Source organism: Perognathus longimembris, unplaced genomic scaffold (genome assembly GCF_023159225.1).
Source record: "Perognathus longimembris pacificus isolate PPM17 unplaced genomic scaffold, ASM2315922v1 HiC_scaffold_1262, whole genome shotgun sequence".
NCBI lineage: Eukaryota > Metazoa > Chordata > Mammalia > Rodentia > Heteromyidae > Perognathus > Perognathus longimembris.
In genome coordinates this window covers 34349-57811 of record NW_025956246.1, presented here as the reverse complement: position 1 = coordinate 57811, position 23463 = coordinate 34349, and the positions used below count along the sequence as shown (strand labels likewise).

Below are 23463 nucleotides of genomic sequence, written 5' to 3'. Positions count from 1 at the left end.
ACTGGGACACGTCATACATAGTTACTTACCAAAAGTCATCATTTTCTGGCATGAAATTCAGATTTACATTAAAAACACTTGAAGATTAGAAAACAGCTTATAATTTTAGACAGCATATATTGCACTCTTTAAGTAGAATTGGAATTCTAAGGTTGGAATTAGAGTCATTCTATAAAGAAAAAAACAAGAAAACTAGGAGACCGAAGTGCAAGACCAAGCACAAGTGTTTTATGAGAAAGCTGATCGATGGAGGGAATGTACTTTAACCTTGTAGTCATTTGAAATGGGTTGACTTTCTGCGTAATTCAGGGGAGCATATTCTAAGTATCTTACTATACTCATGATTGATCTGTGTAAGCTTGTCTTTCTTTACCAACCTGTGCTGATGATCATGCAGGTTTCTGCTGCCTCAGAGAATCTGCACATTGGCAAATGTGAACAGCTGGAAGAAGAAAATAAATTCCTCAAAGAGCAGTTACAGTCCCTGCAAAGCAAAAAGGATTCACTGGCTGAGGAGAATACAAAGTTGAAGGAAGACCAAAAACATCTTACTGAGAGTTGCAAGTGTATCATAGCTATGACAGAACAGTACAGAATATTCCTCACACAAAAAACGGAAAGCGAAATAAGTGAACAAGAAGAAAAAGTGTCCAACTTTATACAGGTGAATATATTTATTTCTAATATGTTTAAACGTTTATTGGAAGGTATATTTTGGACTTACACATTGTTTCATGTACCTTATTAGAAGTAAATTATATAATGTTTCTATCTTACATATTACATCATATTCTATATATTCTACATTATTCCCACATTGTAAGTACATTTATATTCAATAATATCCTTTTTATTAAAAATTACTTCATGGGCTAGGGATATGGCCTAGTGGCAAGAGCTCTTCCCTGGTATACATGAAGCCCTTGGTTCGATTCCCCAGCACCACATATACAGAAAATGGCCAGAAGAGGCGCTGTGGCTCAAGTGGGAGAGTGCTAGCCTTGAGCAAAAAGGAAGCCAGGGACAGTGCTCAGGCCCTGAGTTCAACGCCCTGGACTGGCTAAAAATAAAAAAAAATTACTTCATGTTTGAAATCTAGTTGCCATAAAATTAAATTCTTAGAAAACAATAATTCATACAGATTATAACATGCAAGCCAGGCACCTGTGGCTCACACCTGTAACTAATAGTAGCTACTCGTGAGACTGAGATCTGAGGACTGCAGTTCAAATCCAGCCAAGACAGGAAAGTCTATTGAGACTCCTCTCCAGTTAACCTCCAGAAAACCATAAGTGAAGCTGCGGCTCAAAGTGGTCGAGTAGTACCCTGAGTAGAAAAATTCAGGGACAATGCTCAGACACTGAGATCAAGCTCCACAATGGACAACCGTAAAAAATAAAACAAATTGGAACATGCTCATAGACTTTCATTAAGGTCAGGTTTTCATTCTCAAATTTTGATTGGTCTTGTTCTATTTTATTAACTTTTATCCATACTATTGTACACATGCAGTAGTACTTACTTAATGTCATCCCCAAGAGAAAACTGCACTTAGGTATTTAGTATTTAGATTAAATGCAGTGGATAATGATGAGAAGTACTGTAAATTCAAGCACCGGCTTTCCCATATTTCATAGTGTTCTACACCACGGAGGCCAAGCTATGTGGAGGGAATATAGAAACTTGTTCAAGAAATATTGATTGAACAATGACTCTTTTCAATTTTCTTTAGGAGCAAACCAGAGCTCGAGCATATCAAGACTCTGTTTGGACATCGACAGTGCAAGCACAACAATCTAAAATCTCCCAGCTATCAAGTAAACTCCTGGAGTAAGTTTAGAGTCACAGAAAATAAACAAAACTTATTAAGTAGACTGTAAAACATAGTGTTATGCCTAGATTTCCGGTCCCCAAAGACCACCAAGGAGCCGATACCGATGCAAACGCACAACAGTCTTTATTGCAAGCTGGAGCCTGGACTCTCAACCATCACCTACACAGCGGATCTGGATTGAGAGTCCCGACCCTCAGATAGGCAGGGTTTGTACTGTGATTACAACAGGGGCAGGATATTTCCAACTTGGCAGATACTTGATTGGATGGTATTTAGCAAGCACATCTTGTCCTATTTCTACTAGCTCTCTACCCTATCAGTTAACCTATTTTGGCTTTGATAATGGGAACTGGCCTTGATATCAGGAACTGACAGTAGGTGGTCACATAGCACTGATACAGTGGGTTAGTGCAGGGGGTAGAGCAAGTCACAAATGGGTTAAGCAAGCCGTTTACAGAAGCAGAATTTTGCAGTCAGGCTGACCTTGTACCAACTTTATTTAAACAATTGCCACCTTGTTTTCCCATTACCACTAAGCAAGCTTTAGCGGGCTAAAACAATCCAGTACTCAATCATAAGTAAACCAACCCAACAGTTTCCGTGGCATTTCTACTCTTATTATGGTTATTTCGATAGTCTATGACTATGATCGTTTTTGACTGTCCATTACCATGGTTGCTACCTAGGTAGAGAGGGGAACAAGGGCTCCCTGTATTTTTAAGTGTCAAACGATAAAATAGTCTCATGGGTGGGGGTGCAGCCCACTAGCATGGAGTGATCCCCTGGGTTTAGAAGCTGTTATAATTTTAGCAGTAAAGCTTATATTTAGTCACGCGGGTTCTCGGGTCAGCCCTTACATTCCCTCCTCTTCTACTGCTTACTGGGGGGTCAGTCATGGCCTCATTAGCCTACATTTTTCTGGCTTTCTTGTCCAAGGGCTGATACTGAGACCTCAGCACTCTTAGCTATACCGCACTGACACGATCTCTTACAAATGCAGTGAGCCTGTTAAGAGTACAAAGACCAGTAGAGACCACAGACTTCTTGTCAAATGGTATTTCCACGTTTGGGTCAGCGACCTTACATTACATATCTAAAACCAAACAACTACTAAACATGAAAAGGTCTACAATAGACCTATCAGAGGATCACCATAGCTCCACAGCTTTGTACACATCATATAAGAACAGGATAAGCAAAAACAACCCCAAGAGAAGGACACAGGTCGAGTCTATTGTTGATGTTACCTTTGAAGTTTTAGGTGAATTTCCTTTGGCGTACCCTATGTGGTTACTTTGTATGATTTTAGTACACTGGGTATGGTGTGTATATATGCCTACCTGATCTAGGGAAGAGAAAGAAAAACGAGGGTGTAAGATATCACAAGAAATGGACTCACTGGCCTTGTCAATAAAAATTAATTTATTGACACATTAATAACATTTAATTTAAAAAAAGAACACAAGGATCAACCATTAAGATGACTATTATCAACCTCAAAGGTCCTGCTACCGAGGTTTTTAACAATGTCAGCCAAAGGGACCCGTTACACAAAGACTCATACCATCCCATGCTTTCCTGGTGTATCTCTGCTCATTCCCGTATGGTTAACCCCAAAACAGCCTTACTCTCCCAAAGAAACCTGTCCTGTTTGGGAGGACCACTTCTGCCAGGGAGTTGGTCAGCGTCTCAGTAGATGCATGCATTCACCGATGTCCAAACCCTCTTGAGCGGTGAGGAGTTGATGGATGGCTCCAATGGCTGTCAGGCTGTACTTGATCTGAACCCCAATGGGATGGGAGGGGGTGGGGCAGCCACAGGCAGCAGTGGCTCCCAGTGGCTCCCACAGAATGTCACACCTCCTGCTGGACTGCTGCTACTTTCTGCTTAGCCTGGTTCAAGAAGCTTACCCTAAGGCCTGGCTAGTGAACCCCCTAATATAGTCCTGGTTGCCTTTCAGCAAATTCTGGTTGGACAATTTAGCTACTGCTTCACAACCAAGCCTGGGGCCTAAGGGAGGAGGTGTGGGAACATTCCTTCATAGGGTGTGATGCCCATACAGGATGGTGGAGGAGGGCCGTCCAGTTTTCACCAGTCTCAAGGGCTAATTTGGTTAAGCTCTCTTTTCCTCTCTACCTGACTTGAACTTTGGGGGTGAGAGGCACAATGTAATTTCCGAATAATCCCCAATGACTTACCTAATAGCTGCCTTACCTAAGTGAGGAAAGAGGGGCCATTGTCTGAGCCTGTGGCTACCGGGAGTCCAAACCTGGGAATTATCTCCTCTAGAAGCTTCTTCTCTACTCTCTGTGCTGTTTCCCACTTGGTTAGGAAAGCTTCCATCCATCCTGAAACAGTGACTCGAAAAGCTAGCAGGTACCTCCCTCCGTTCCTCTTGCCGTCTTTCTCTTGGCGGCTACTCCGCCAGCCCCATTTGTGGTCTGGCATGGCACGCTCCTGCTGCTAATATTCCTTCTAATGCCTGGAGCTGCCTGTCCCACAAATGCTACATGAATCGCTTTGTCAATTTTCCTCAGCCTCTAGGTCTATGGAAGCAGAAGGATGGTAAGCACAAGCAGCCTTTGAAGGCTGCCGGAGACTCACCCACGGCCTGTCTAACTTGCCCACCTTAGACAAACTGATTGCGCGCTTTCCGGTGGCCTGGAGCCCCCCAGAAGAGCCTGGTAATAAACCTTTGGCCACTCCCTCCCTGCCAGGAATTCAGTGGGGAAGAGGATTTCTAGTGCCTGAGGCTTCTTTGAGAAGGGAGGGTAGAAGTGGGAGTAGAGCAGAGGGGGAAGGGGGCTCCCTACCTTATCCTGCCTCATTTTTAAAGGGAGCTGATGGGCGAAGACCGTTCCTCTTCTGTAACTTCTTCAGGCCTGCTCAGGAGCGTTGACCTTACCTAGCCAGGAACCTATAACTTTAGTCTACTTTACTGAGAGGCTGCAGGATTAGATGTCCAGTTTACAAGCTTTCCTCCAAACTGGAAATCACATTCAACTTTTAACTTCTAACAACTTTATAGACTTTTGGGGCTACAGCAGTGTCACCTTTTAACATTTCAGTTTGCAAAAGTGTTTTCCTGACTGGCTGGGGAAACAGATCTCTGATAACCTAACAATGCCTAAATTACCTTAGTAGGCATCACGTAGGTCTCGATAAGGACACGATCTCAGGTCCACAAGCTTCCTTCCTGAACAGATGTGCGAGCTCAGAATTCTCACTGCCGGTCAGGGCTTTGAGCAGATGCAGGGGGTTGGGATTTTAAGCTATCCCTTCACTAGACAATCTTAGCTTTACTACCCACTATCACAGAGGACTGGCAAGTTCCTCCAGGACCTCCTGGCTCTGATGAACTTTTGAAGGGCTAAGCACACATGACTCTAGGATCTGACACCCTCTCTGCCATCCAAGCAGTGGCTTGCTGCCTCTGGATGCTCCATCTCTTTTGTCCCAGCAGTGACTTTTCCATGCTGAGGTCAATGCACCTTTGACATTTCTCTTGATCCGGCGCTGGACTTGGACTCAGGACCTGAGTGCTGTCCCTCAGCTCTTCAGTTCAAGGCTAGCACCCTACCACTTTAAGCTCCACACAACTCTGTTCCCAGCACTCTGCTGGCTCAATACAGATGAAGATTCTCACAGGGACCTTTCTCTGCCTGGGCTGGCTTTGAACCACAGTTTTCAGATCAATGAATCTCACAAAAGTCCCCTTTACTCCAATTAAAGCAACAGGATGGTCCACACAGAAGCAGTTTTTAAGCATCATCTTACCTGGAACTTAGTAAGGGCCAAAGTTACATTTGATAAACTTGTAAGAATCATCTGTCCTTGACTGTAGTTCTACATGGAAACATAAAACCTGCAAGGCAAATTGGAATAGCAAATTAAACAATCATTTTGGCAGCCTAAATTATTTCTTTTGTCCAATTGCAAAGAAACATTTAGGACAACTTTATTTTCCAATCTCATATCTAGAAATCCATTTTTGATCTCTAAACTCTTTTACTAACCTCTGCTTTAATATTGACACTTTAGCTTTCAGTTGTATTTGAAGAACTCTGAAATCTAGAGGCACTGGTCACAGTCCGTTCCCTCAGGGTGGCTGCTTTAAAGGGGTCATTTGTTTCCTTGCGGTCTGCGTTACTGCCTAGAACACCTCTGAACTCAAATGACAGTTTTCCCTCCATGCAAGAATTACACATTCCAGAATTACAAACAAGAATCCAGACTTAGTATCTTTGTCCCCTTTTTTAGGATACATCCAAATTGCAACATAGCCTAGAAGGCAAATTACATTGTCCAGATAAACTTTGAACTGTCTTCTGAAAATTTTTTTTTAATGTTTGAAACCTCCCAAGGGGCAGTTTTAGACTTAAATAGCATCATCACAGCACCTATTTTACCATCAGGATGTTATGTCCACCTGTAAGGAAAAGATACGGGACAAGGAAAAGCCTCCATTTGCCCATCCTACTCCTTGGGGCTTGGAGAATTGCCTCTGTGGCAGCTTACTCTTTTCCACCATGTGTGGACTCCCCCCAGGGCCTGGCCCACCCCATGGACTGGCTAAGCTGCCCCTTTGCCACATCACCCCTCACTCCTGAGGATAGGCTCACAGGCCTGGCCTAAGTGTTTCTGCCTTTTTTTCCATCTCTACCTGAGAAACCCAAGCAATTTTTTAACAGGGATAAACATTAATATCCAAATTTCTGACATTTAGCCCTGAATATTAACAGGAGAGGAAAATAAATTTCACATTTCCAATGTCTTTTGCTAAAGAAAATAACTTGATTACAGGTTAAATAGCCATATGCATTAAGAGACCAGACTTAAAACTGCAAATTAAAGAATCCTTAGATACCTTTTAACTGTTTGTATTAAACTATGCACTAATCCTTTAAAACATTTGGTAAGGCCCGAACTTGATGACCTTTGAACTTAAACTCACCTATTTTTACACTATACTGACAGTTTTCATCTGGAACATGTTCACACTCACATGCACACACATACACATGCAAAAGATCTTAAAGTGAGCAAAATAAATGTCGGCCATACTTTTTCCAGTGGCAAGCGGTATTTATGCCAATCTTACTCTTGCAATAACCATCCAAGATTTAAGACAAAACTTTTAACAAATGATTTTAGGAATCTGCGGTCTCATTTACCAGAGCTTTCTAGTTTTAGCAAGACATTTTAGTGCACTAAATACTTTTCTGCTGAGGAAAACTGGTTGGGGGTTCCCTGGGCTAAGACTCAGCCCACCCAGTACTTGACTCTAGTCTGAGCCCAGTTTTGACTAGAGCATTGTACAGATCAATTGGCCTTTAAATACCTTCAGTTGGAAGAAAATGGCTACTTGAAGCTGATCTCTCTTCCCCTCGGTCCTCCAGACTTGGGGGGACCTGGGGAGGCTGTTTGGAACTCTATACCAGCAGAGACCAGGTGTCTCTTGGAAACTGTTCCTGAGGAGGTAAAAAGGGCATTAACTAGGAAGGGAATTTTCCAGCAAACCTGCCAGACCAGGATGTAGAACAAAAGGTGATTGGTTTCCCTTTTTTACTTCTATACTCAAGTCATGTCCCTGGCTTTTCATGTCCTTGAAAGTGTCTGTCAGAAGAGAAAGGGAGTCGTCTAAGTCTGTCCCATTTTATGTGAGTTTCAGAAAAGTAGATACAAACAGCCAGAAGCAAACACCAAAGAGACGCACAAAAGGCACAAAGCAGATTTTCAGTGAACAAATTCCTTCGGCCACGAGGAGGAAGAAGTGAATAGGGATTGTTGGCCTTAGGCAGCTGCCCCTTAGGAGCAACCCCTTTTCGTTCCTACTGACTATACTAAGTGAGGAGGGGACTTTGTTCCCCACTAAGGAGGGGGCCTGGAACGTCTAACAAGACCCCCGGTGGACCACCCACCTACACGTCTGCTTAAGTCTTATGACAACCTTACAGAATATTAGTTACTGGTTATTAAGGACGCTACAACAGACAAGACAAACAAGTGTCACACTCTGGTTCGAGGGTCCTGGGATCTTGGGGTTCTGGGAAGAGTCCTCCAAGCTGTTATGCCTAACATTTCCGGTCCCCAAGGACCACCAAGGAGCCCATACCGATGCAAAACACAAGAGTCCTTATTGCAAGCTGGAGCCTGGACTCTCAACCGTCACCAAGCTGATCTGGATTGAGAGTCCCGACCCTCAGATAGGCAGGGTTATTACTGTGATTACAACAGGGGCAGGATATTTCTAACTTGGCAGTTACTTGATTGGATGGTATTTAGCGAGCTAGTCTTGTCCTACTTCTATTGGCTCTCTACCCTATCAGTTAACCTATTTTGGCTTTGATAATGGGAACTGGCCTTCATATCAGGTCAAGTAGCACTGATACAGGGTGTTAGTGCAGGGGGTAGAGCAAGTCACAGTTGGGTTAAGCAAGCCGCTTACAGAAGCAGAATTTTGCAGTCAGGCTGACCCATTACCAACTTTATTTTAACAATTGCCACCATGTTTTCCCTTTACCACTAAGCAAGCTTCAGCGGGCTAAAACAATCCAGTACTCAGTCATAAGTAAACTAACCCAACAGTTTCCATGGCATTTCTACTGTTAGTATGGTTATTTCTATAGTCTATGACTAGGATGGTTTTTTTTTTTTTGGCCAGTCCTGGGCCTTGGACTCAGGGCCTGAGCACTGTCCCTGGCTTCTTCCCGCTCAAGGCTAGCACTCTGCCACTTGAGCCACAGCGCCACTTCTGGCCGTTTTCTGTATATGTGGTGCTGGGGAATCGAACCCAGGGCCTCGTGTATCCGAGGCAGGCGCTCTTGCCACTAGGCCATATCCGGTTTTTGACTGTCCATTACCAAGGTTGCTACTTAGGTACAGAGGGGAACAAGGGCTGTATTTTTAAGTGTCAAACGATAAAATAGTCTCCTGGGTGGGGGTGCAGCCCTCTAGCATGGAGTCATCCCCAGGGTTTAGAAGCTGTTATAATTTTAGCAGTAAAACTTATATTAGGTCACGCGGGTTCTGAGGTCAGCCCTTACAATAGTTTTGATATGACAGACTCATGAGATTACTAGGAGGAGGAACCTAACTGAACAAACTAACTCTGGAAAATATTATGAATACATTAATTTTCTCCTAACTTATTAGAATAGAACAGTTTCTCCTCTTGGTTTACTTTGGGGCTTTATTGGTTGCTGCTCTGTTAGTCTTCCTATTCTAAGTGGCCTTCCCCCTTCGTTTTCAAATAAGTCATTGTCTTTCTAATTAGCACAGTTGTTTGTATCCAATTACTTGTCAGTATTCCTTCAACAGAAAATTACAAGCTCACTTGTGTTTTTTGGGACATTTCACCATCCGTGCAAAGATGTAGCACTTCTGCTGAAGGCACTGTCTATCTGTCTTCCCTGACTGTGATATTTGAATTCACAACTGAGAGTGCCCGGAGACAAAGTGCCCTTCAAAGTTATACAGGGAAAGACTGGGAATTTCAATTCTCAACAGTGTAAAAGGAATTCCTTGCTTTGTTTCTGTGAGGGGGGAGACGTCTTTGACGACAGAATTGGATACTGTGTGCCAATTGCCAAAAGGCTACTTTAGTTCTTTTTATCACCGGCTCTGCGATCTTCTCCATTGGAATTGCTGCTTTGTATTCCTCTAGCCAAAGTTTGATATCTTAAGGACGATAAACACAGTGCAAACAAGCACTTGCAAATATCTCAGTTGCATATTTATAATCTCTGACCTGCTTTACTGAATGCCAATAATCTAAGTTTATTATTCGTAGTTTAAACACCTACTTAAGGAGAATCATACGTTGTTTCACTGAACTTATGCATGATAAATTGTCTGCTATAACCACATACGATAATACAGAGATGATTTTACATAGATAGTAATACTTACATGAAGAATCCTCTAAGTAGAGCCCTACCAGAGGGCAGCAGTGACAACTGTGAAGCCAGACATCCCTGACAATCACTTGTCTCCTCCCAACAGTGTTGGAATTAACTTGCCAAGAATGAGTGTGTGTGTGTGTGTGTGTGTGTGTGTGTGTGTGTGTGATTATTTAGAATAAAGTTACAATTTTACATGTTATACAGTTGGCATTCTTTAACCAATGTGTATTTCAAGATACTGTTTCAGGGAACTTAAGCTTGGTCTTAAGACTAATTTTAAAAATTAGTCTTTGCACATTTTTTGTTAAAGCCATAAGTCCTTTGGGTCCAACTCAGGGAAAGATGGATTCCTGGATGTTTGCCTTTTGCAGATATGAAAGAAAGATTAAGAGACTGGAGGATGAAAATTGTAAGCTTCATCTAAGACTTCATCTGTGTCAATCATCGTCTGAAACTTTTACTACCAGTAATATCTTAAACAACCCTACTGAAAGAAATTCTCAGAGTTTTCTGGGACCTCAGACGCATTTTTCAGCAAGAGAAGACTATGCAGTTTTGAGCCCAAGACTAAGATCTGCATTTGAGAAGGTGGACGCCTTCCTGAGAGAACTTTAGGTTAGTTACAGTATCTTTTGCATTTTGGATTTCAGGCTTCGGATACATTCTGTCTTTGATTTGATGAATTATTGAGAAGTACAGTTGACATATTTGTGCCATACAAATATGACAAAATCTGTTTTACAAAGCAGCACAAGTCAACAAATGTGTCCCATTTCAAGTGATGTTCATTTGCTAATAATTCGATTTGATACACGTATTTAAACTGAAAATGTTTCAACTATCTTTAAAAAGTATTATTAAATGAGATATTATAGAATAAATGTGACTTTCTATAAAGAAAGTTATCATGTGTTACCATATCATACCAGAACAAGAAAAGTAAGTTCACACACACACACACACACACACACACACACACACACACACAGAGTTTTCTGTTCTTGGTGCATTAAAAAAGTTTTGGAGGCAATACTTGAAAAATAAAGTTGACTACAACTAAAACAAGCTTTAAATTAAAATGTTATTTGAAAAGCCCCGTTCATTATAGGAATTATTTGTTTTGCTATCATCGTCTTACTGTGTCCTTGCCTAATAGAATAGCCTAACATATGGATTAAGATTGGTATGTGAATTTCTTAACAACAGTTTGCTATAGAACAATCAGTTCCTTGACTAAAGTAACTCTATGAATATTATCTGAATATGTGTTTTTTCTTTAATCACATGCATATATCTAAATACATAAATCATTGTTCTACATTCACTTACTCATCCATTAACTTACGTAGCAATTTGCTTCTTTAGACAGCATCTCACTAGCGAGACCAGATGTTTAGGATGAAATATCCCTTCATGCTCGGCCTTGTCAGTGCTATGATAGCAGGCTGCTACGCCAAGTGCCTTACGTTTACTCAGATGGTAGTTTGAGCCAAATTTTGAAGAAAAAAAAATGCCTAAGTTACATACCTATGCGAGAATTCTAAAGTGATCTGTTCCTGCCACTGCCATCTGATCATGTGTTTATGAGACACTTAACGTTTCTGTTTTCTTTTTCCATTTCCCATATCGTGGCTACCTAGGTCTGGCCATTTTGGAGGACAAATTATAGTTGTAAGATCAGATGTAAGTATTTCCCCAAAAATATAATTTGGTAAGTTATTTTAAGTCAATAGTGCAAACTTTATTATTTCTATAAAATGTACCCACTCATCTGCTTTGTGCTATTAATTTCATTTTTACCTGAAAAGAAGCTCCATTAGGTCTTTTCTTTTTTGCTGGTCCTGAGGCTTTGATTCAGGGCCTGAGCGTTGGATGCAAGCTTTGTGCTCAAGGCTAGAGGTACAGCAACTCCGGCTCTCACTCTCCAGCATCCTTGATGATGAATAGGAGACAAGAACCACACAGGGACTTTGCTCCCTTGGCTGCCTTTGAACCTCAGGCCTCAGCTCTCAGCCTCCTGAGTAGCTCGCATCCCAGGCAGAAACTACCTGGACACTGTGTTCTCTTTGTTCTCGGTTGCTGTCCTGTTCTGGAAGGAGGATAAATGACAGGTTGGTGATGGACTTATTTTGTGAGTCTCCGTGGAACAGTGCAGGGATATGGCTTAATGACAGGGCGACCATAGGTAAAGATTTGAAAAATAACGTGGGGACACTAACTGTGGAAATCATAATTAATCTCAAAACTGAAAGAAAGTAAAATGTGCAATTTGTTCAGTCAGATGGAGGCTAAAGTACTTTGCTTCTGGAGGTAGGAGCTACCCAAACCCTGATCTATAGAGGGGTTAGAGTTCCTGAAGTCCTTTCCTTCCTTACCTGTGAGTTCTTACTAGCAGATCATTACCTTTTAGATCTCTAGAGGATATAGTCTTACTTCCCCATTTATATTTATTTCGATAGGCCTTAATGGAGACGAAAACTTTTTAATAAGTGAGATACAGCATAGTTAGCAACGTAGAAAAAAAGACTTCATGTATGGTTTTATATACTTAGTTATAAGTAACAATTTATTAGACTTATAAACAGCTCTTTAAATAAAATTCTGCTTAGTTAAGACTTAGCTTTTTGAAGCCTGGTATAGAGCTCAGGCCCTGAGTTCAAATCCCAGGACTGGCCAAAAAAAAAAAAAGTTAGTTTGGAGCTGGGAAAATGGCAAAGAAAAAGCGCGCCAGATTTAGCCTTTTTAAGTTTCGGTAGAACTTGACAGTATCAATAGTACACAAGCAATTACCTTGATAAGTAATATTTTTCTTTCAAATACTTTCATTGCTGCAGAGAATAGATAGCTTGCTCTGACTCTGTGTGTTAATCTTTATCTTTGACAAACCTTTTAAATAAGCTTAAATTACTGTTAACCTAACCAGAGACCAAACATCCCATTTTTTTGAAGAAATGTTTATATTTAACCAACTTTTTAAGGTGAAATGCTTGGATTTTTTTTTTGTTGTTGTTGTTTTTTTTTTTGGCCAGTCCTGGGCCTTGGACTCCGGGCCTGAGCACTGTCCCTGGCTTCTTCCCGCTCAAGGCTAGCACTCTGCCACTTGAGCCACAGCGCCGCTTCTGGCCGTTTTCTGTATATGTGGTGCTGGGGAATCGAACCTAGGGCCTCGTGTATCCGAGGCAGGCACTCTTGCCACTAGGCTATATCCCCAGCCCAAAATGCTTGGTTTTTAGTGTTTATTTTAAGGTTAAATTAGACTGCTTCTGTGGTATCTTTAGAATTTAGAATGACACGTATACTGGCTAATTTGACTGATGATTTAAGGTTTGCTACAATGAGTATTTAAAATTTTTACTTTTTAGATATTTTGCAGCAAATCTTAGATTGAACTTTTAAAATCTTTGCACTATATTTAAAGCCAAGAGCTCATAATTAGATTTTATTTGAGCACTTAGGAGATTTTATTTAACCTCTTTTAACAATCTCAAAGGTCTGAAATTCAGTATCCATGTAGAAGACATTCCTGGATAAGTCTTGATAACATAACCAACATTTTGAACACAACGTTGTTCTTAAACAAAATGAAGTCGCTGCGAACAAAACCAATCTTAACTTGTGCATGCCATCCTGATTAACCCCATGTGTTCAGAATCTGAACGTTACCAGTAACCAAGTCGCCTTGGTTGTTTACTGCTTTTTTTCCCCTTATTTGGGTTTAACGTGATTGAGATAATATGACCAACCCTTGACAGTTAGAGTAGCTTTTATGCACTAAAGACAACAAATCATTATTTGATGTGTATACACATAAGTACAATAAGTTTTAGATATTATAAGCATGCACAAAAATTGTGCTAAAAACAAATGGATAAATTCAAGTTGGCCCTAAGTTATTTCCTAGAATTCCTGTAGCAAGGGAAATATTTTTGCCCACAGTTTGATGACCTGGACTCTGGTGTCCCGGTCACACTCCTGATTCCCCCTTTTTGCTTCCTCGCGCTCGTTCTCCTGGTGGGAAGAGCCAGGGATCCCAAACCCCAGCAGCACAAAGCAGCTACCCGGAGGCCCGCAAGAGGCAACGCACCATCCCAGCCGTGACTGTCTAGACCCTCAACCAGGACAAGACAGGGATCTCAGGGAGAACCAGTGGATGCCACGCCACCCAGGCAATGCTAGAGGGAGGACCGCAGTGAAGACCGCAAGAGAGGAAGCCAGCTCAGCCTCTGGAGGAAACACGCAGGTGCCGTTCTCCATGCAGGTGAGTGAAATGAATTGGCGGAAAATCCCCAGGCGCGCTCTCTGTCATCTCATCAACTTCAACCCCAGAAGAGCCATCCTGCCCAGGACAGTGGGGGTGGGTGTGTTGACTCACAAGAGGTGTTGAAGCAGAGATGGGATTGATCCACGTGTCACGGAGCCCTGAAAGACTGGCTGGAAGCACCTGGCTGTGGTTGGCCCTCCATCACACACATGAAATAAAGACGCGGGAAAAGCGCACACTGGGGACATCTTTCCGTTTAAACCTTCCCACTGGGGAGCTTGCAGAGCAGTTAGTGCATTTCCTGGGCAGGGCACAAGATCAGGCCTGAGGACCAGTGGACTAGAACTGAAGACCCAGAAATGAACCCACCGACCCGCGGCCACCTAATTTTTGGTAAGGGAGCCAAAAAAAAAAAAAAAAAAAAAGAAAGAAAGGAAAAAGGATGGAAGAAAGATAGGTTCATCCACAAATGGTGCTGGCAAAATTGCGAATCCAGACAGACACCATTGACAGCCACTCCTGCCCTGACTTTTTTTGAATGATTTGCTAGAGAGGAATATTGTTCTAAATATATAAATAAACATCTGTAGGATAAATTTATTATGGTATACGAGAAGTTCTCTGATTAGTAACACTTAGAAACATGAAATATCTGTTTTCCTAGGAAAGAGTTCATTTTCATCAGTATTATGCATTAATTTTTATATCAGAATACCTACATTCACTAGAAAATTGATTTGTTTAAGACTTGTTGGCAAACATCTAGACTACTAGGAAAACCCTAAATATTGTGTTGTACAAATTTTTAAATGTTTCTAATATTTGCCTGATGTCATGTATTTAATGGGAAAATATTGAATTTGTCATTCTATGAGGTACCATATAACTAGAGGACTAAAATAAGAATGGGTCAGATATGAGGGCATTGATTGGTGTGAGAATATTTATGTCATATGCATAATATGTAGTGTGCAATCTCCAACAGCAAAAACTAGGTTCACATCATTCAGATGAAATGCAGTTGATAAGATAATAAATTTAAGCTGCAGCAGCATGTTAATATATTTTAAATTGTGAACCACTGAGGCAGAAATGATGGGAAACAATATAATTACTTTAGACATGCTCATGGACATGGGATGTTGACTCTATAAGACAAAATCTTCACAAAATTGATCTTCAAGGACACCTACAAATAGCCATGCAGAGCCTTCTCATAGGCTTGAGATTTACGAAAAGGTCCAGACCATAAAGCTATAGAAGTCAAAGTGGAATCATACTAACGAAATGTAGCTACTTGTCTCAAAAGCATAATGTGCAGTGAGACAGTGAGGTGGCTGGGAAGTAAAAGTAAATAGAAGTTAGCCTAATATTCTGAAGGAATTTGATTCACTGATACTTATAAAAGACTAGTCTACTGCTGTTGAATTCCTTCATCATAGTTCAGTTTCATGTGCATATTTTTCTCATATTTAGACATATAGCTAATTAGTTGTCAGTTTGTAGCTCAACAGCTGATCTTGACTATGATCTTGCTACCAGCAGAGAGTGTGCAGAACCAGGCTGTCCTCAACTGATATAACAAAATAATTACATGATAATGGGAAGGTATATAATTTCCAAAGCCATGAAACTATAAATCTCTGGTCAGGTTTGGGGAGTGTGAGGAAGGCAGAACCGGCAGGTCCCACCCTGGACGCCTTGTGAGGATGTAATGGGCTAAGAGCTGCTTGTGGTCTTTTAATCTCCACGTCACCATCTTCCTCCCTAGATGTTGCTGTTCTGAGTGAATCCTCACGCTGAAAGCTGGATATCTCAAAGAATGTATGCATGGTGACAGCAAATGGGAGCCAGATGATTTCTTTTCATTGCTAAATGACTTTCCTAAATACCAGAGTTCAGGTATTCTTAATTGTATTTTGTGTTGTATGTTCAGTACGATTATTTTTTCCTTCTTTATTGTCAACGTGAATTACAGAGTAGTTACAGTTTCATACATAAGGCAGTGAGTACATTTCTTGTTCAACTTGCTACCTCCTCCCTCATTTTTCCCCCGCCTTCCCCTCCCCCTTCCCCTCACCCCTCATGAGTTGTACAGTTAGTTTACACCGAATGGTTTTGTAAGTATTCCTTTTGGAGTCGTTTGTCTTTTTATCCTTTGTCTCTCAATTTTGATATTTCTTTTCCCTTCCCTAGTTCTAATACCAGTATATACAGTATGCACGGTACTCAGATGAGATAGAGCAATAGTGGGGGTACAACTAAAGGAAGGGAATACGAGAGGAAAAAAAAAGGTTACGGTTTCACATGGCATGTTGAAAATAATTACAACAACGATATAACACTTGTTTCCATAATGTGGAGTTCATTTGTCACTTAGCATCATCTTATGTGTTCATATGGTCATAACTACTGAGCTACCGTGATCTCTCTTATGACTAACCTGAACATGTGCTAATTATTCCCTGTGAGGGAGACCGCAGAGTCCATGTTTCTTTGGTTCTGGCTCACTTCATTTAGTCTAATTTTTTCCAAGTCCTTCCATTTCCTTACGAATGGGCAATGTCATTCTTTCTGATAGAGGCATAAAATCCCATTGTGTATATGTACCACATTTTCCTGATCCACTCTTCTACTGAGGGGCATCTGGGTTGGTTCCATATTGTAGCAATGACAAATTGTGCTGCGACGAACATTGTTCTGCTGGTGGCTTTGGTGTGGTCTTGCTTGTGGTCTTCTGGGTAGATGCCCAACAGTGGGGTTGCTGGGTCATAGGGGAGCTCTAGGTTTAGCCTTCTGAGGAATCTCCATACAGCTTTCCAGAGTGGTTGAACCAGCTTACATTCCCACCAACACTGTAGTAGGGTTCCCTTTTGGCCACATCCCCTGCAGCATTGGGTATTATTAGTTTTGCTGATAATGGACATTCTTACTGGTGTTAGGTAGAATCTCCGTATTGTTTTGAGTAGCATTTCTTTTAAAGCCAGTGATGTAGAGCACTTCTTCATGTGTCTCTTGGCCATTCTCATTTCCTCCTCAGAGAAGTCTCTCTTTAGGTCTTTGGCCCATTTGTTGAGGGGGCTTTTGGTTCTTTGAGGATTTGTTTTGGAGGAATTTATTTTTTTGACTTCTACATATAGTTTGGATATGAGGCCTTTTACTATTGTATCCCTGGTAAAGATCTTCTCCCAATGTGTGGACGTTCTATTTATCTTGGCAGCTATGTCCTTTGCCCTGAAGAAGCTCTGCAGTTTCATGCAGTCCCATTTGTCCTACTTTTCTTTGATATGTTGCAATTCTGGGCCTTTAGTAAGGAAGTTTCATCCTGTGCCAAGGAGCCCAAGTGTTTCTCCTATTCCTCCTTGCAATGTTATTAGGGTATCTGATTTTACTTCAAGGTCTTTGATCCATTTAGAATTCATTTTGGTGCAGGGTGTTATGTAAGGATCTAGTTTTAGTTTATTACAGGTGTTGAGCTGGCTTTTCTATTACCATTTGTTGAAGAGGCTATCTTTCTTCCATCCTGTTTTTAGCTACTTTATCAGAGATTATGTAGCCGTGGTCTGCTTGTTCATTTCTGGGTCTTCAGTTTTATTGCATTGGTCCTCAGGCCTGTTCTTGTGCCAATACCAGACAGTTTTTATTTCTATAGCTTTGTAATACAACTTGAAGTTTGGTGTTGTAATTCCTTCAGCACTGTTCTTTTGACTTAGGATAGCTTTTGGTATTTGGTGTCGTTTATTGTTCCATAGAAATTTCTGGATTGCTTCCTCTATTTCATTAAAGAATAGTGTTGGGATATTGATGGGTACTGCATTGAATTTGTAGATAGCCTTTGACAATATTGCCATTTTCACAAGGTTAATCCTCCCAACCCAGAAGCATGTGAGGTTTTTCCATTTCCTTAGTTTTGCTTTAATTTCCTTTTTCAGGTTTTTAAAGTTTTCATCATAGAGGTCTCTGACTTCTTTGGCTAAGGTATTTGCTAAGTATTTTATGGTTTTTGAGGCTATTGCCAAAGGAGTTGCTTTCCTGATTTCAGCCTTGCTCTTCAGGTCGTTGACATGGAGAAAAGCCATTGATTTTTGAGAATTTATTTTGTATCCTGCTACATGGCCAAAGTGTTGGGTCACCTCAAGTAATCTGGAAGTAGAGTCTATTGGGTTCTTAAGATACAGGGTCTTGTCATCTGCAAAGAGAGCGAGTTTGACTTCATCTTTTTCTATTTGGATCCCCTTTATGTCTTCCTCTTGCCTTATTGCTCTGGCTAGGCATTCCAGTACTATGTTGAAAAGGAGAGGAGAGAGCAGACAACCTTTTTGTGCTCCTCATTTTAAAGGAAATGGCTTTCACTTTCACCATTAAGTATAATGCTTGCTGTGGGTTTGTCATAGACAGACTTCATTTTTTTTTTCAAATTTTTATTATCAAGTTGATGTACAGAGAAGTTACAGTTTCATACGTTTGGCATTGGATACATTTCTTGTACTGTTTGTTACCTTGTCCCTCATACCCCCCTTCTCCTCCTCCTTTTCCTCCCCCCCACCAGGTGTTCAGTTCACTTATACCAAACAGTTTTGCAAGTATTGCTTTTGTAGTTGTTTGTCTTTTTTTACACTGTGATGGACAGACTTTATTATAGTCAGAAATGTTCCCTGGAATCCTAGTTTCTCCAAAGCTTTCATCATAAATGGGTGCTGGATTTTATCAAACACTTTTTCCACATCCAGAGACATAATCATGTGATTCTTGATTTTGCTCCTCAGTATGGTGATTTAACATATGTTTTGCATGGTAAAATGGCTAGTAGTGACAACCAAATTAATACACCAATCTTCTGACACAGTCATACTTGAAAAACAGGCATTTCTAAACATTTTCTGAATAATTGTCTTAGTAATGACCTATCATAAGCAAGGGAAACCTATTAACCCAGAAATCATTGAAAGCCACTTCTGTCCTCCTTACTTTTGGGGGGGGGGGGTGACTTTCTAGAGTGGTATCTTCCTGTAAATATATGTGTACTTCTATAGGATGAAATTGTTTGAAACAGAAATTTTCTTACAAATACTGATGGTAAAAATAAAATTTAAAAGAAATTAAATTTTATTTTATAGGTATTTGTTAAATAGTCCTACTTTGTTAATATAAAGGAATGATTTGGCATTTGCTTTTTGGATTTTCACAGGTCCACTAAGAGACTGGAAGAGGACAAGAGGAATCCTCATTTCCAGAGCCAGTAGAGCAGAGTCTGTCCAACATTTTTGCCCTAGTGTTGGAAATCATACTTCCTGTGAACTCAAAAAGTTTTCTTCCAAGAGAAGAGGTGGTAACCTAGGCTCATACACACAATCTTCCACTAGAGCCGGGAGGACTGTGCACTGCAGGTTAGTTATGTTCACTTTGAGTCTCATGTCTGCTAGATTTCTTGATATTGACTTGCGCAACTATTGAGAACTAAAATAGATTTTGCATGTCAAGTAAAGATCAAAATAATCTGTGCTTAGCTAACAGCAACAAGGCTTTGTCAAATACCAGATAGCTGCTGTTGTGTGGTTTTATGTCTCCTTGTTTGAATCAGTTCTGAGAAGCGTGAGAGAGAAGGGTCTTGTTTCAGTCTCCCTGAAGGAGATAACCTTTTCTGTCAGCACCATTTATGAAGAGGCTGTTTTTTCTCAAGGCTTTGTTTTTATCTCCACTGTCAAAAACGATACAGCTGAAGCTGTGTGCTTTATTAATTTTTTATAGAGTGTCATTGGTCTTTGGGTCTCGTTTGTAGGATTTTTATTTGCAAGTAGCACACTTGTTTGGTTATTATATCTTTGGAGCCTAGTATTATGATACATCCACAATTGCATTTGTTGTTCAGAGACTTTAATTCTCTTCCATGAATTTTTGGAATGGCTTTTTATTTCTATATAGAATGGCATTGGGGTTTTGATGAGTATTTGTAAAAATAAGTAAGTTGCAATGCTTGGCAATATTGTCATTTTCATGATTGAATGATGCCATTCCACGGTCTTGGAAGATCTCTCCATCCCTTGATGTCTTCTTCTATTTCTTAAGTCATTATTTAATAGACTTCACTATTGATGTCTTTTAATCCCTTTGTTAAGCTTATTTATGGGTGTCTAATTGTTTTGGAAGTTATTGCTATTCTCAATTTCTTTTTCAACCTATTCATTATTGGACTATAGAAAGATTAGTGAGTTTTGAATATTGAATTCTCTATCCAGCTGTATTTCCAAAGATGTTGATCAAACTAACAAGTATTTTGGTATTGTCATTAGGATCTGCTAAGTAGAGAATGGAAAGTTTCTTTTGAGCAAAAGATTCATTAACTTGAAATAAGTGATTAAATATTTAGGAAAAAGGTGGATACAGGGCACATTTCATCCAAGTACAATATATGCATGGACGAAATACCATGGTGAAACCCTTCTGATAAGTAGAGTACACTTTTAAGAAGTGACTGACTGAACTATAAAATCTTGTCCAGCGTGTGGAGATGGTAAGAGAAAAGAGAGTGAATGGAGAATATAAGCAATGGTAAGGTTGATCAAAATATGTTACATACGTGTATAAAAACTTAAATAGGAAATGCATTAAATTTAGTTTAGGAAGCAATTGTGAAGGATGCAGGAAAAATGAATAAGGTACATTATAGGCATATATGAAGTGAAAGATAAGTGAAACAGCCTTTACAAGTAATTGATGTTAAAACTGTGCGGGGAAAGAAAGCAGTTTTGGTGAAAACCATTGACTTGCATTGAAAATGCATTGAATATATAATATAGGTTGTATTGTGTATACATTAGTGAATACTCGGAGCATAATTAGTATAGAAGTATTCATTTTAATGTTAAGCAGATTAAATAGCATTATATAGGGATACTTTTTACATAAAGTGAATGTAGATTAATTTTACATGGGTGACATTTTCACAACTTTCTTCAAACTGTCTTAGTCTCTACATCCTCATGTAAGCTCAGATTTCATAAGGTGTAAGTCATTTCCAGGATGATATCTCTTTTTGAATTCAAATAATAGATGTCATATGTGGCTTATTTCAAGATATGTATGAAGGAAGAATTATAACTCGTGGACTACAAGGAGGTATGTTGCCAAACTTTATAAATTAATTTAGGTCTGTTGATATTCTGAGACAAAGCAATTAGCACCCCTTCTTTTTATTTGGCCAACAGACCTACAACATATAATTAAAATTCAAATGGAAGGGATAAAAACCAACACCCCTCATGTAGAATAACTTCCCATGTGTCTTTCGTCACTGTAGTAACTATCAAGGTTCATGTGCATTTTCTTTTGTGACTCACCACTTTCTTCACTTGTCATCTCTTGAAACTATCAGACTATTAGCAAAGAAAGGCATCCTCCACTTCTTAGTTAAATGTCTCCAAATATAAGTGTTTACCTTTTTTGTGTGTTTTATATTCATTTATTTCTATTTTTTTATTCTTATGGCCAGTCCTGGGCCTTGGACTCAGGGCCTGAGCACTGTCCCTGGCTTCTTTTTGCTCAAGGCTAGCACTCTGCCACTTGAGCCACAGCGCCACTTCTGGCCATTTTCTGTATATGTGGTGCTGGGGAATTGAACCCAGGGCTTCATGTATTTGAGGCAAGTACTCTTGCCACTAGGCCATATCCAGAGCCCCGTGTTTATCTTTTGCACTCATGAAATTTCCAACTTCCTTGGTATGAAAGGCAAATATTCAAATTAAGTTTATGCACATCAACTTATTCAGCCTTGGTGCTTTCTACTTACCCTTCATTGCTGTAACTCTAGTCAGTGTGAACTACTTACAATGTCTAGCAATTTGTATGGATTACATCCCTCCTTATCAAAGTTCAGTTATTAATGTAATAACTACAACAAAATGCATTCACATTGACACAAAACTGAGAAATACATCCCATCCTTGTGCTCAAGTACCTTTATACTTGTTATGGTAAGTATAGTTCTGCCTGGAAATCACCCATTGATCTCATTTTCCAGAAGCAAGGAAGAGATTGATGAAGAATGGAGTATATCGTGATCTTGAATTTCAGTGCTTGTGTAAGTGGTTGAATAAATAGTTGCTGAGTTAATGAATAAATCCAAATATATAGAAACTTCACAGTTAGCCACATAATAATTAGTCACCAATATGGTTTAATTACATTTGAATATCATTTTGTATTGTAGTTCTCTCTCTCCTTCTGCCATACACATAACTGACCATACCCAATGCCCATAATTGTATTCTTATTAACATTTATATAATCCTCCATAAGTTTACTAACACATGCTTACTTAACTAAAAGTCTTTGAGATAAAGACTATAATGCTTTCATGTTTTGTTTTGTGTTCACCTAATATAGATTTGAGTCTGGGTCTGCTAGAACTTCTGCTCTATGATGTACTATTGAAGTCGAGATTCACATGTGGCAACTGATGATTACATGGCATTTTTAAGGAGAATGTATAAATTAGGTTCATAAAAGAAAATTTATCTTATAACAGAAATCTTAAAAGATAATGTTATTTCTGAATGTTATTGGAATTATTCTTAGTAGATGAAAGATATAAAATGTTGTAAAAATAATATTTCTAATAATATGTTGCAATGAAAAGTTTTATACTATTTTGAACTGCTTCAAAACAAATCTTCAGGTAGATGTTCTATGCAAAAATGATTACTTGTTCTGTCAAAATGCCCATTGTTTAAGTCGAACCTGAACCACAAAGTTGACATTAATGCTTTAGTGGAATTAAATATCAATTCTGTGATAACAAAGATGTATTTTCCTTTTTGTTTCATTTGATATATATTAAAAATTAGTTATGTATTCACTTAGTGAAGAATTCATCTACTTAGAGCTAGGATGGCACTCTGCTCTGTGCATTTTCCTGCTTCAGTCTGCTGAGTAGCAGGGATTCAAGGTGTGAACTACAACACCAGGCTAAACTTCAAGTTTTGAACTAATATTTGGGGGTTTTAAAAATTATCTTCAAGTTTAGGAGATGCAGATACTATCTTGATCATCATAGAAGACATGTTAAGTTGAATCACCTCTTCAAAATTCTGTCCCCACTTACCCAGGAGGAACTGTCTAATAAGATTTCTGTGTTCCACTTTCATGTGTATACATTGAATATGAATGTATTTGCTCATTATTTCTTTTCACTTTTTTGGGTCAGTCCTCATTTTAGCTTCCAACTCTTGCACCCTTCCTGTCAAAACATGTTTCAGGTATTGATACTCATGTTGCCTAACTGGTAATTATTCAAAAGGATTAGACCATGGAATCTCATTCTTGTGAAGACTTTAGTAAGATTCAACATACAATATATTTTTTAAGTACATCCCTTTCTCTACAAATATCATTCTGCCTGACAGATGAGTAAAATTTGTGTGTGTGTGTGTGTGTGTGTATGTGACATTTTGTTGATCCATTCATCC

The 23463-nt window shown here is 39.7% G+C and overlaps 1 protein-coding gene and 1 long non-coding RNA gene across 2 annotated transcripts; both read left to right on the top strand.

Moving 5' to 3' along the window:
• Positions 1–391: 391 nt before the first annotated feature.
• On the top strand, positions 392–11554 carry LOC125344506. The gene is made up of 4 exons (XM_048337019.1): positions 392–664; positions 1733–1830; positions 10110–10353; positions 11379–11554. The coding sequence occupies exons 1-3, from the start codon at positions 392–394 to the stop codon at positions 10351–10353; spliced, it is 615 nt and encodes a 204-aa protein (XP_048192976.1). The 3' UTR covers positions 11379–11554.
• A 2219-nt stretch (positions 11555–13773) lies between these two features.
• Positions 13774–23095, top strand: LOC125344507. The gene is made up of 6 exons (XR_007209576.1): positions 13774–13996; positions 15771–15901; positions 19188–19386; positions 21050–21115; positions 22017–22076; positions 22382–23095. It is a non-coding gene; the product is annotated as an uncharacterized LOC125344507 (long non-coding RNA).
• The last annotated feature ends 368 nt before the right edge of the window (positions 23096–23463 follow it).

What these genes read in the sequence shown, in the direction of transcription:
- LOC125344506 (XM_048337019.1), top strand. Translation starts at nt 392, where the DNA reads ATGCAGGTTTCTGCTGCCTCAGAGAATCTGCACATTGGCAAATGTGAA. An exon ending in AAGTGTCCAACTTTATACAG is followed by an intron (nt 665 to 1,732) that starts GTGAATATATTT and finishes AATTTTCTTTAG; the next exon opens with GAGCAAACCAGAGCTCGAGC. An exon ending in CTATCAAGTAAACTCCTGGA is followed by an intron (nt 1,831 to 10,109) that starts GTAAGTTTAGAG and finishes TGCCTTTTGCAG; the next exon opens with ATATGAAAGAAAGATTAAGA.